The following is a 13,098-nucleotide window of genomic DNA, read 5'->3' as shown; positions in this document are numbered from 1 at the left end:
TGTACAACTTACATTTCCCCCATAACCTGTAGTATGTTCAAACTTACCACTTGTGATATTAACACAAGAGAGTTTGGGGACGGTTTGCTTAGTACAGGAAATATCAACTCAGCAATAGCAATATGGTAATCTCTTAATAGATTATGAGAAACGCTAGGGAAAGTTCCATTTATGTATCCATTCAGTTAGTTATACCCCAATGGCTTCTTCTATTATTCTCTCACTACACGGACTTCAATTAAGGACACATTCCATTCTGGATACGTTAAAAGTCTTCACATCCTTTATTTATTCATATATTAAAAGTTGTCAGCATTGGCCCAGTGTACTTAACACACCACTGACGCGTTTCGTGCCCTTACAAGCAGGCACTTCCTCAGAGTATGACATAGCATTCACAACATGTAACTTTATAGACACCCCTACACTTTAACAAAGATCTTAAAGAGATATTTAAAGGGAAATATATTTAAAGGTACATATCCTCTATATTCCCGCATGTCGCCCTTGGCTATATTTACCTTATTCCATATCCATATTTAAAACCAATACATTAATTATTTAAAAAGCAGTAGTTTTAATAAGTGCATTTACATCTATCATCTAAAGGGATAGTTATTTTCATATACTCATCATATTGATATATATACACACACACTAAATTACATATCTTTTTGTACATATATTTTGAAATCTCCATAAATTATTTTTATTTATTGTTTTTTTTTACTTCTTCTATTATCATTATAATTCAATGGAGGAGATAATAAGCATGTTACCTCCTGGAGAGGAATAGCAAGTCACAAAAATTATACTATACCTTACTGGGTAATAATATCATATGAAGCTCTAAAATGGTTATTAGGGGTCCCACAAATTGATTTACAATGCACCAGTTGGTTTAAAAACAATAGCCAAAGATACAATGAAAAGGGGAGCCTCGAGGCACTCTAGTAAAAAACTTTTTCCTATGAGTTTTGTGCTCTCTTGCCACTTACTCATGGGCCACGAAACACATAGGGTCAAAAGAGATGTTTACTTTGTATGTATTTCAACAAACACATTTTTACTCCACATATGTGACCCTGTGGATTCGCTAGAGTGCCTTGAGGCTTCCCTTTTCATTGTATCTTTAGTAATTTACTGAGGGGCTTGTGCACCTGGACCACTTTTTCAATTTGGTGAGTTACTCATACTGGTTACTTGTGGCGCCTTCTTTGTTGTTTATTAAAAACAATAGCATTGAGTGATTTGGTTAGTAATTTTGCCTCTTTAGGACCCCCATAATCTGACAGGCATCTGATTCCCTTGGTTTACAGGAATAAACACTGGACGCAATCAGGTGGTCTGTTATGACTAATGTACAGGTGGCCTACCAGAGAGAAGATATTGTTACCTACTTATTAAGTCATATCTGCTACTGAAAGAAAACCATTAGGAATGTGGCCTGAAGGCCAAACCACTTAGTTTTGATGTAGAGATAGATATATGTACATAAACTCTTATTGTTTGTGCCCCATTAAATAGGTGAATTTGACTTCAGTAGACCTTTGGAATACAATATTTTGTTAAATACTGGCCTTCCTGACTCACAAGTACATCAAGCTGGAAGAGAACAGTTTATCATTCTGGAAGACCTTAATGCCTATACAGAGTATGATGTGAGAGTACAAGCCTGCCAAGATGGTAAGATGCCAAGATTAAAGCATAAATATTTTTTAAATTGAACCCTTCCAAATGCATTAATGTAACTGTTACATTCACCCAGAGAGTGACATTAAGGCTTTTGCTATTTCTGCAGAGAAAATCCTGTTTGGCCAACTGTCAGCTCACATTTTTACTGCTTGTATGCTAGATTTTCTCACTTGTTGGGGCAAATATTCATAATTTTGTTAAGTTCTACTCATTCACATAAATGACTATTGACTACATGACAAAGTGGGGCATGTAGATATCAGCATACACTATTAAGAGGAAAAATAAGCAAAATAATATCAAAATAATATCAATAGAATTTATTTCTTGGATATAGTACATTTTCAAGTAGACGTTATACTAAAATTAATGGAGAATTCATCATGGCTAGACCAATGTTGTCAAATTTTATCCATGTAGTAGGATTATTATATACTTACATTTTGGTATCACATTTACCAATTTTTAAAATAGAAAATTCTGTATACATTTCTTTGGACTGTAGTATATTCATTATATTGCATGCCACTGTATGTTTTATAAATTCAAAAGGAGAAAAAAATTAAGGATAATATAATGTTATTAAACCTGATACTGAGCTTCCTTTTCTACAGGTAACTGTGGTGCAGGTGGTCACATATCTGCAAGAACTGATGAAGCCCCTCCAGAGGAGCTGGATCGACCTCACGTGGTGGCAGTTGGGTCAGATATTATTAAGATTAACTGGAGGCCACCGAATAAGCACAATGGAATTATCACCAGCTACTTAATTTATAGGTAAACATACTGGAGTTTGTATCATTTGATGGTTTTGATCTGAAATTATAGTCATGATTTACTGCAACAAAATGCAAAACTGCAGATACTTCAAATAGATGGACCAGCTAAATAGACAAAGACTGATATTTAGCTCTAAAGAGGGTAATATTGTTCCTGACTTTTGCATAGCTTTCTTGTGTCAAGAGAAGCATACAAATGAGAAGATGGGGCTGAAAAGTCCCAAGTAAAGCATGCAGGAGATACAATACCAACTAGAGGAATCCTTTATACTGTATGCTAAATATCTTGCAGATGTATTTTAAAGACAACTCCCGAGGATTGTCATATTGAGACTTGTGAGACCCAATGTCCAAACACTTGAAGCATGAAGTTCATGTACAAACAACGGTGTGAATACCCATTAGTAAAGTAACCTCAGCAGCCAGTCAGATATTAGATTTCATTATCCTACATGTAGTAGGCCGATGAAGCTTATTCTTGACTATGTGTGAAGGGTTGACACACTGGCAGTGATATGAACCTGTAGAGCAAATGATTGGGCCTTCAACACCCCTATTATTTACTCAAGTTCATTTATGGTGGTGGGCTGCCTATGAGTTGCTTGTTTCTTTATTCCTTCCCACATAGTGGTAATAATATGATGGAAGGTATGATCAGGTTCGGACTGGGCCGGAGAGATGCTGGAAAAAAAATGGATGGGCCCGGCCCTCAACGGCCCACCAACCTAGAACAGGCCCTCAATGGCCCACCGACCTAGACCCGATCCCCATCTGCCCTCCACTGTTGCTCCCCCACTCCCTTCCTTGATTGCATCAAAGGTAAGTAGCAGGTTTGGGGCCTCTGAGGTAGCAGCCCTGGTGGACTTCATGCAACCCAGTCTGACCCTGGGTATGATTAACCCAACAGAGAGATGACCCCTTTTAATTCTTTTTTAAGTGAAATGGCAGATACTATTAATGCTTTTAAAAATGGTTTGGATGGCTTCTTGGACAAGTATAATACAGTATCTAAGGCCACAGTGATCTGAAGAAGTACAGTTAGTTTAGGTACAGTATGTGTATACAGTATATGTTTTCATGTGTGCGAGTGTCGATAGGTCTGTATAAGTATATGTAAATATATTGGGGTTATTTGGATTGGACTTGATAATCTATCTTCAGTGAATATATGCCAATGACTCTTGGAAGAACTTGCATTTACTAATTTACTTATGTAATAATACAGATCTGTCCCATGTCTTGAGCTTGTTTGTCCAAGCAAATAAGGGATCTTTCTGTAATTTGGATCTTCATACCTTAAGTCTACTAGAAAATAATGTAAACATTAAATAAACCCAATAGGCTGGTTTTGCTTCCTATAAGGATTAATTATATCTTAGTTGGGATCAAGCACAAGGTATTGTTTTATTATTACAGACAAAAAATAAAAGATTTTTTTAAATTTGGATTATTTGGATAAAATGGAGTCTATGGGAGACGGCCTTTCCGTAATTTGTAGCTTTTTGGATAACAGGTTTCCAGATAAATGCTTCCATACCTGTACAGGCTTTTGATATGACCTTTACTTGGAAGGCACGTATGTAGGAAACATTTTAAACTCTTTAATGGTAGAAGGCAAGTCCGTGGACATAGGCATTCATTTTCAGTCCCTTGTTTGGAAAATGGACAAATGAGAATTATTAATGTCCCATTTCTCAGCCTATGTGCATTAGCATGTCCCGTTGTATTGAAAATCGCTTGTGTTCTTGAAATATTGTTCTTTTATCTTTTTTAATGCTAATTATATGAGAAAGCTATATCAAGTTCTTCTAATATGGGGGGAAAAGGAAATAAAGTATCCGTTAAAGCTGAAAATGTCGTTTCACATGGTTGCATTTGTAAATAAAGGCGGTAATTACAAGCGCTTTTCCACAGCCGCTTTTATTCGGGGAGGAAAACTAAGGGAAATATGATGCAGAAAGCCGGCAACGATGGAAAAAAATACTGTAAATTGAATTTGACAGCGTTTGATGCCATTTGATTATTCCAGTCACAGCCAAACAATGATATAAAGAGTAATATGAAAGAGAATGTGTTACTGCCTAGCAGACTCAGAAGCAATAAACCTTCTTCCAATGTGACACAATCACTTCACAATCATAATTGTAGCCTGTTTGATACCTGTGAGTAGAGCGGAAGGGCACTGACTGACACAGATACATTTTGTGTTTTATTTCAAGTGAAATGAAAATGGTGTGCCGGGGCTTTAGATACAATCGTTATATTCACCTACATAAGCATGAATCACTTGACAGTTATTCCAGCTGAGGTTTAAATGTGCTTAGACAACAACAATATTAAATCTCTTTCTGATAGCTGCATAAAATCAGAAAAATTTGTAGGGAAGGGAATCAAATGTGGCGGTGTTATTTTTAGTTGTACGTTGACTGCCCAGTGGCATCAAACAATGGGAGATGTTTAATAAATCTTTAACCCCACTCACTCAAAAAATCATCCTCATATTTCTTAATGTTTTTTTGTGATATTTTATTTTTTAGTGAGTTCACTTGACCCAACATTTTTTTACTGCTGTAAACAATTTCCTTAAAAGACGAGTCGGAGTCTAAAACCATGAGCAAGTTGTGCAGGGAGCATGGCCTGTGTAGTGCCTATGTATGGAAGAAGGGGTTTAACACAGCAGACAGTGTGCTGGGGTCCCCTTAGTATACAATGCAATCATTACTATGCACCAGGGAGTTAAACCACCTGAAATAAAAGTTTTTTTTTTGTAGGATGTGCTCCCAACTCCACATTGTCTATTGGGCAGATTTGTGAAAGATCAAATTTCGAATTGATGTGAACTTTTTGTTGTAACTGTAATACATTTGAATGTACTTAAAACCTGAATGGGAGGTTATTTATGAAAAAACTTGAACGTCTAATATTCGATTGAATAGTCGACTCGAATCTGAATCGTATAAATCAAGTTTTCCTCCAAAAAAAACCTTGAATGTCAGGAAGGCAATTAACAAATTCAAATGGTTTAAATGACCTCTGCCATTGAACTCGGATGGTTTAGGTTGGAGAATATTCAAATTAGAACTATTTCCATGGTCGATGTGTGATGAATCTCACATTTGAGTTGGTGCTCTTAAATTAAATTTTTGAGTTTTGACACAAAAAAAACAAAAATTCAAATTCGAAATTTACATTTCGACCCTTAATAAATCTGCTCTGATGTTTTGACTACCCAGCTGACCCAATTGATATTGACTGCTTGATAAATGTTTTTAAATATTTATTATTAGTGTGTTCAGCTTTTATTATTAGACTCTATCAAATAAACCTTAATTATTGCTGCTCCAGATCACTTGCTGTGAGTCCTGAATTGGTAGCAGGAGTAATCAGAGGTGCCAAGCAGTGAATATTAAGTTGGCTATACCCAAAGGCTCAATGGACCAGCTCAATGGTCTGTGTTTGTATTTCAAACTCTCAAAGCTATTGCCTTTTTCAATTGTTCACCATCAAAAGTGATTGGACAAATTGGGGTGGCAACCAACAAATACAAGAGGTCCTCTGCACTCAACCCATTAACAATATATTAAGGACATTGAGACATTTTCCCACATATGTAATAAAAGGCACTAAGTTTGCTCAGGAGCAGTAACCCATATTAACCAATAAGATGTTAGCATTTAAACAGGTGACCAGTAAATGCTACCTGCTGATTGGTTGCTATGGGTTATTGCCCCTGGGCAAACTTAGTACCTTTTATTACATAACCCCCTTAGTGCCTTAAGCTACTATAAAGTATCTTACCCTTAAAACAATGCAATTGCTTTCAGCAATCTGATTGCTAGGGTCCAAATTACCATTCATTTATTTCAGTAAGAGACCTGAATATAGAATGAACAGTAGCAATAACAATAAATGTGTAGCCTTCCAGAGCATTTGTTTTTTAGATGGGGTCAGAAGTAGAAAGAGTCAGAAGTATAAGGCAAATAATTCAAAAACCATAAAAAAATAAATAATTTGAAAAGTTGCTTATAATTGGCCATACTATAACTAAAAGTTATGGACCACCCCTTTAAGAAAGATGACAGCATAAAGAAGAATAGGGGAAGAATACAAACTTGATTGTTGAACTTGATGGACTTTGGTCTTTTTTCAACCCGATCTAACTATGTAACAAAACTGCATTCGTAAATGACCCTTTATGCCTCGTTTTTTTTAACCTTAATTTGTGAAAACACATGTAGGAGAGTAAAAGTTTTGCCTATCTTTACTAAAGGAAGGTCCCCTGAAAGTTTAACCCCAGCACTGGGCTGATTCTGTTCAGATTTGGGAGGGGGGCTGTTTCCCTTTCCAGATTAAGACATGCCCCTAGTAGTATTTTATTGACCGGGGTGTCTCAGTGTAACCAGGGGTGTCACATGTCTCTAATCTTTAAAATATGGAGCATTGTGAGGTTCTGTCTCTTTGAACCCAACTTGCTTTGGAGGTGGGAAGATAGGACCAACTAGTTCCTGTAAAAGCTCACTATATGAGTGATAGTAATGCTGAGAGTAGTTATGAGAGCAGCCAGAAGCTCCACTAAGTAGACCATAAGGGTTAGTACCTTGAGTGTCACCCATCAGTTTAGAAACTCAGGCAGATAGGTTCCAGGATAGAGAGATCCCACAAGCAGAATTGTACTCTAGGGACTGGATACTGCTGCTGGCTGTAATAAAGCCTACCTGTGCCTAATGTTATCATCTAAACAATTTACTTGCATGTACTGTGTACCATCTTGAAGTAACACCTGAAAGACGTTTGTAAAGGTAAATCAAGTAACAGCAACAGTTAACTGCATTTTTGTACCCCAAGTTATTAAGAGTGGGTGTGACTCCATATCTTCAGCATGGGCCCACCTGAGAGAAAGATTCCTGTGTAACCTGTGCTCTGAGGGGAGTTCCAGGGAGTTCTAATTTGGCCATGTCTGTGTTGGGAAGGTAAAGTGATATAAAAAGGAGTATTAATTACCCAATTTATAAGCAGTAAGCTACTGGGAATAGGCTGCAGAATATAGGATAACACAGGAGTCAGTGGGATGCACAGATAAGCACAACTTACCAACTGTAAGCATTATGGTTTTTTTTTATCATTGTCCTTTTAATGTGCTTGTCTTTTCCTCAAGGTTAGAGATGCAATAAAGTTCCGCTATCCTTTAAAAGAGCAGAGGAAGCAGGGTGGAATATAAAACTACAATGTCTGCTCTTACATTTGCACAAACAACACAGAGGATAGGTAATACAGTTTTGGACTGAGTTCACTGGTCCCAGCTCCATACAGATTATTTCCGAGCTGAGAAGGCTATGAAGTCAGTGATTCTTCACAAACTGTTATTTCTCTGAAATTATCAGAGGAGCCATCGTTGTCAGTTACGCAGGCGGGACAAAAGAAAACCTTTGCAAATGTTTCTTTCCTTTCTACTTGGTGTATAAGTCAATTGTGCCATTGTCTTACAGAAATGAGGCATTCTGCCATTCCACTCCGCTCACTGATGAAATAAGCATTTCAATGTCTGCTGAACGGGAGCAACTTTGGCAGATTACATCTCTGACATGATACAATAATCATTTTTTGGAGGAAATTAAAGATTTAGGGCTTTGAAATACAATTGTGTTTTCAGCACTTGCCTCAGGAGTTAAGAATGTGATGAAACTAGAAGAGCCTTTTTTCCTATCTTTTTAGACTTTAGTTAGACTTCACTTGGAATTCCTGACAGATTGAGTAATTGGTGGTTTACCTAAATTAAGGAGGACATTTATTAAAATGCAAGTCTTGTAAACTCTAATTATTAAGGCGTTTTAAAAGAAAATTTCAGCAGCTAAATCCTGATGAGCGTCTACGGAAACCAATGGAAGGTGTATAGTGATGGGCGAATTTATTCGCCAGGCGCGAATTTGCACGATTCGCCGCCAGCGAATAAATCCACGAAACGCCAGTGAAAATTTACTTCCAAAAAACGGGCGCCAGCATCAAAAACGGACGCTGTTTCGCGAATTTCGCACGAAATTCATGACTTAAGTTCATCACTTAAGGTGTAGTCTGAAATGAATAGAACAATGCATTTTCATGGCAATCAAATTTCTCATGACTTAATTCTTCCAAACCTAGTTCTTACATTTCAAGTCTTTTTGATTTGTTAGCAATCGAGAAAAAAAAATCACAATTGAAACAAATTTTTTTTTCCATAAAAAAGTTGTGGGTGCATGTTAAATAAAATACTAATTCTCAAAATGTACAGTATTTCAAATTAAAAGCAAAAAACTCTACCTTGCATTTGTTCTCTGTTGTCAGTATATGTACAAAAAAAACTTGGATCAGAGTCTGCAAAATCTAATTTTTTCTAAAACCTCAATTATAAAATAGCTTGATTTTTAAAAATTTCCTACCAAAATATTCTACAGATGCTCATCTGGCTTTAACTGTCAAAGGTTTTCAATTGCGTTCATTTGAGCTAGATAGTTCTCCATCTCTATCTATCTAGAACCTGATGATCTGTATTCCATTCATTCTTATGTACAAGGTAATACCATAATAGGAGCATCATATAAAAACTGACCAAAAACTCCTAAATAAAAATTCACCCAAACAGATGTAAAACCATAAAAATGCCAATGAAATGATGGATATTGATAGATTCCTTAAGCACTAATATGTTTAATTGGTTTATTTCATTTGTAGACGTCTTGCTGACCATGATGAAGAGATACTTGTGCATAGATGGTTGGATGGGATCTTAGAGTACACTGATTCTTTGACTGGACTGTTGCCTCACACAGCTTATGAATACTGTGTCAAAGCTCAGAATCACAAAGGTAGTGTTCAAAGTTTATGGTCTTTAATTTATACCATTGAAGCCCCACCTGAAGAACTGGAACCACCCTCTGCAATAGTAACCAGTGCATATTCAATATTTCTTACTTGGAACCCACCGGTTTATCCTAATGGAATCATAAATTATTATCACGTCATCTATCAAGAATTTCCTAGGGAACAAAACTTTAACCCATCACCAAAAAGTACATTGATTTTTCCGGTAAGTAAAACAATACTTACATTTTTGTTTTTCACCCCCTAGTGAGGCAAGTTTATAGGTTATACAAATTTTAAGGAGGCACCAAATCCATCCTTTTGTAATTTGGCCAACTACCAAATCCTTCCCAAATGTTTTCTCCAAGTAATAGAAAAATCTAAATCTTAATTTGGTCCAAAAATGTCAAATTCTGCTGTCAGGGCTCAGATTTGATTTAGCTGAACTATGTGCATTCATCTAAACTCAAATCCTGCAAGCTGTTTTTGGGATTCCTGGATTTGGTGTTATATTAATTGTAGCAGGTATTTTTCTTGGGGGCATCATTTCAGAAAACAGAAGATGGCAACTAACTGAGACATGTTACATTTTCTTTTTAAATAGGATCTGGGTTGCTTTTGTATCTTCTCTGTGCAGTGTGGTGTATGTTGGACTTGGTATTGTATACTGTATTGAGTGTGCAGAATTGTGAGGTTAACAATGCAGCTTACTGTAGATCATAAGGTTAAAAAACACTCAGGGTATGTTTTTGGACGTTCAAACCATTTACTCAAAAGACATTCAAGAGTGTGATTATCCTTGTATTTATATAATCTAGTCTGCCCCTGAAAATTTGCTCGAATTAGAAAAGATGACCTTGAAATTTCTGATGCATAAGCTTCTGCAGAGTTTATTACATGGACCCCTTATAAATTTACTCTAACTGATTTTATTCTATGAAGTGAACGGATAAGCAAACTTTGCTTTGATATAAAATAATTCATATGGACTCCTAAGGACACACCTAAGCAACACAGAACACAATCATATGACTTTACAATGCACGAATGGCACGGCATAGTAGGATACGATGAGACGTGAGCTAAATGTTGAGATAAAGTTTACTCCATCTGTAAGCAATCACAATTAATGATTGTCACCTTTCTATAGGCTCTCTCTAGTTGAATGAAGATGAATATGTTGTAAAACCATTTTTTGTCTTCTGTAAAGAAAGCAAAATGACGTTTTCCTCTTATGACCGTATTCTATTGACTCCATCTGCTGCAGACTGGAAGTTTATAATCAAATGACTTTCTGGGTCGTTCTCCATTAGGCATTCAAATAACTTAGAGGCAATACCTGAACAGACTTTGTTGCTTCTGTGGTATATGGTCCAATTAGTTTTTTTCTAGTACATGAAGGTCTATGTAAATAATCCCCCTATGTGCCTATACATGGAGTGATGTTCTAAGCAGTACAGTCAGCTTCATGGAAGTATGGACAATATCAGTTGTGTTAAAAGTGCAGCTCACAGTTGTTTGAAAAAAGTACCTCATACATTCTCACTCGGTAATTAATGCTTAAAAAGTAATTTTTCTTTATTGTGTGGAAGTCTATTTATTAAAGGTCAGATTTTAGTGGTTTGAGAGGTTTTTGAAACCATGACTTAACTCACTTTCTCTAAAACCATGAATGTCATGACATTTATTAAAAGATCTAAATAAAAAAAAGTACGGAAATGACGATGAACTAAAAATATGAATACCTCTAAAACCTTTTAACAAAGGAAAACCGCAAAGTTTTAGACATTTGTGGGAAAAAATCAAAATCCAATTGTTAGTAAATAAGCCCCCTAATGTCTCCCAGCTAATTCATGAGCAAGAGTCATTGCGATATCAACAATCATATAAGAATTCATTAGGATATATTGCACAAGAATTCATTATGAAATACTGCACAAATGCATTTGTAGAATCACAATTAATGCTCCAAATTCAGGGATAACATACATCACAATTTGAAATATGTAAAAAGTTGTATTTGGGAAACTCTCCTTAAGTGTCTGGCATAGTGAGAAAGGGTTTTATAAAGTGAAAAGTCATGGACGAGATTCAATTTGAAAATTAAAATCTTTGGAAGTCTATGGGGGAAAAACTGGAACTGAATTTTGAGAAAAGTTTTTTTCTCCTCTAATTGAATCTGGTCCATGAGTTTTTATGTGATAAACCATGAAATAACTTGTTTTCACTGAATTGAATCTGGCCCCTTTTCTCTGAAACCACAAATATCATGAATTTTACTAAAAGATCTGAATATAAAAAGTACGAATGTGAAACAGGAGAACGATGCACAAAAAATACGAAAGCCTCTGAAAGTCTGAATAGCTTAAAAAGATCCAATAGGATCAGCGCAGCTGCCATTGACTTCTATAGGACTTTAACTGCTTTTACTTGGCAAAATATATAGAGTTTTTCATGGTTTTTACACTTAGGGGCATATTTATCAAGGGTCGAATTTTGAATTTGAATCTGAATCGTATGAATCAAAGTAATGGCGCATTTGATCGAATTCAATTTGAAGTTTTTCCCAAAAAAAACCTTTGATTTTTCAAAGTCCACCAATTGAATCCAAATAGGTTCTAGGTGCAAATCGTTAGGCTTTAGATGGCAATTGGTCAAAGTCGAATTTAACACATACATAAAATTGTCTGGTCTTTAGATGAGGGTTTCCCAAATACAGCATATTCTATAAAAGTGGAAACTTCTATTACATAAATATTAACTTGGGCTGAAAAAAGTAAAAACTGAATTGAGAAAATGAACAGCTGCATTAAATGAATTGTTATTGCACATGATTTGGGATCTTTGCCATTTTTCCTCTTGGCATACGTTGAGCGCAGGGTCATGTGCCAAGTTTGTAATTTATGGTTATAAAGTGTAAATTCACCTAAGCACTCTGGTAAAATTCCACTCACTCAAATAGTTCAATGAGATTGAATAGTAAGTATTTGAATGTACTGAGGTATTTGCAAACAAAAGACCACTTCCCAAAACCTTGTATGAAAATCAGGCTTTCCTTACTTTCCATTCTTTCATTACTAACGTCTATCTTCATATTAGCTCTTCTGGTAGTAGGGGATGATCATTTTGCTATATACAAATTTTTTCTCCCAAAATCATGCTAGAATTTAATTCTTGTTAAACTTTATTTATATGTCATTATTAGAGACAGCTTGTTCTAATAAATAAAGACTTCTCAAGAATCTCAGTTCAAGCTGATCTTGATTTTACAAGGTAACAATGAAATGTGTGCCCAACCAATTCATTTGGAATAGTGGTTTTTAATCTTGGGTTCAAGTTACATTTTGCTGTCCAAATCTTGGTAACCTTGGTGTTGGGGAAAAAAACACAGCAGCCCAGGTAAAATGTAACATATGGCACTGCCATTTTACTTACAATTCCTGTTGGAAAAATTTACTCTACTGTGCGTGTCTAAGCCCATGCCTGGGATGCCTGGGTAAGATGGTGGAATGAGCTGGTACACTTAAAAAAAAAAACCAGCTAAAAATAAACATAAAAATTGGATTAACTGGGGGTGCCTAAAGCTGGCCATAGATGTTGAGATTTTTAAAAGATCAGATCCTGATCGTGAGACCACCATCTTCTCAGAACAATTGTACGATTGTACGAATTGACCATCAACTAAAAAGACCAATTTGCCAGGAAAACAAAGGGGAGCTGCCTGCTTGCCCCTGCAAACATAGATAGATTGCACTGGGACCGACAAAGATTTTTTGACCTGGCCGAT

The 13,098-nt window shown here is 36.0% G+C and overlaps 1 protein-coding gene across 1 annotated transcript in view; it reads left to right on the top strand.

Annotated features, from left to right (window-relative positions):
• The window catches only part of ush2a.L (Usher syndrome 2A (autosomal recessive, mild) L homeolog), a 442,265-nt gene that overhangs the window by 355,480 nt on the left and 73,687 nt on the right, over positions 1-13,098 (top strand). The window contains exons 59-61 of the mRNA XM_041562401.1: positions 1,528-1,686; positions 2,310-2,472; positions 9,183-9,537. Of these exons, the coding sequence (XP_041418335.1) occupies positions 1,528-1,686; positions 2,310-2,472; positions 9,183-9,537 (677 nt within the window). The remainder of the gene's footprint in view (positions 1-1,527; positions 1,687-2,309; positions 2,473-9,182; positions 9,538-13,098) is intronic.

This window comes from Xenopus laevis, chromosome 5L (genome assembly GCF_017654675.1).
Source record: "Xenopus laevis strain J_2021 chromosome 5L, Xenopus_laevis_v10.1, whole genome shotgun sequence".
NCBI lineage: Eukaryota > Metazoa > Chordata > Amphibia > Anura > Pipidae > Xenopus > Xenopus laevis.
The sequence above is the reverse complement of the archived record's forward strand: the minus strand, read 5'-3'. Positions and strand labels throughout refer to the sequence as shown.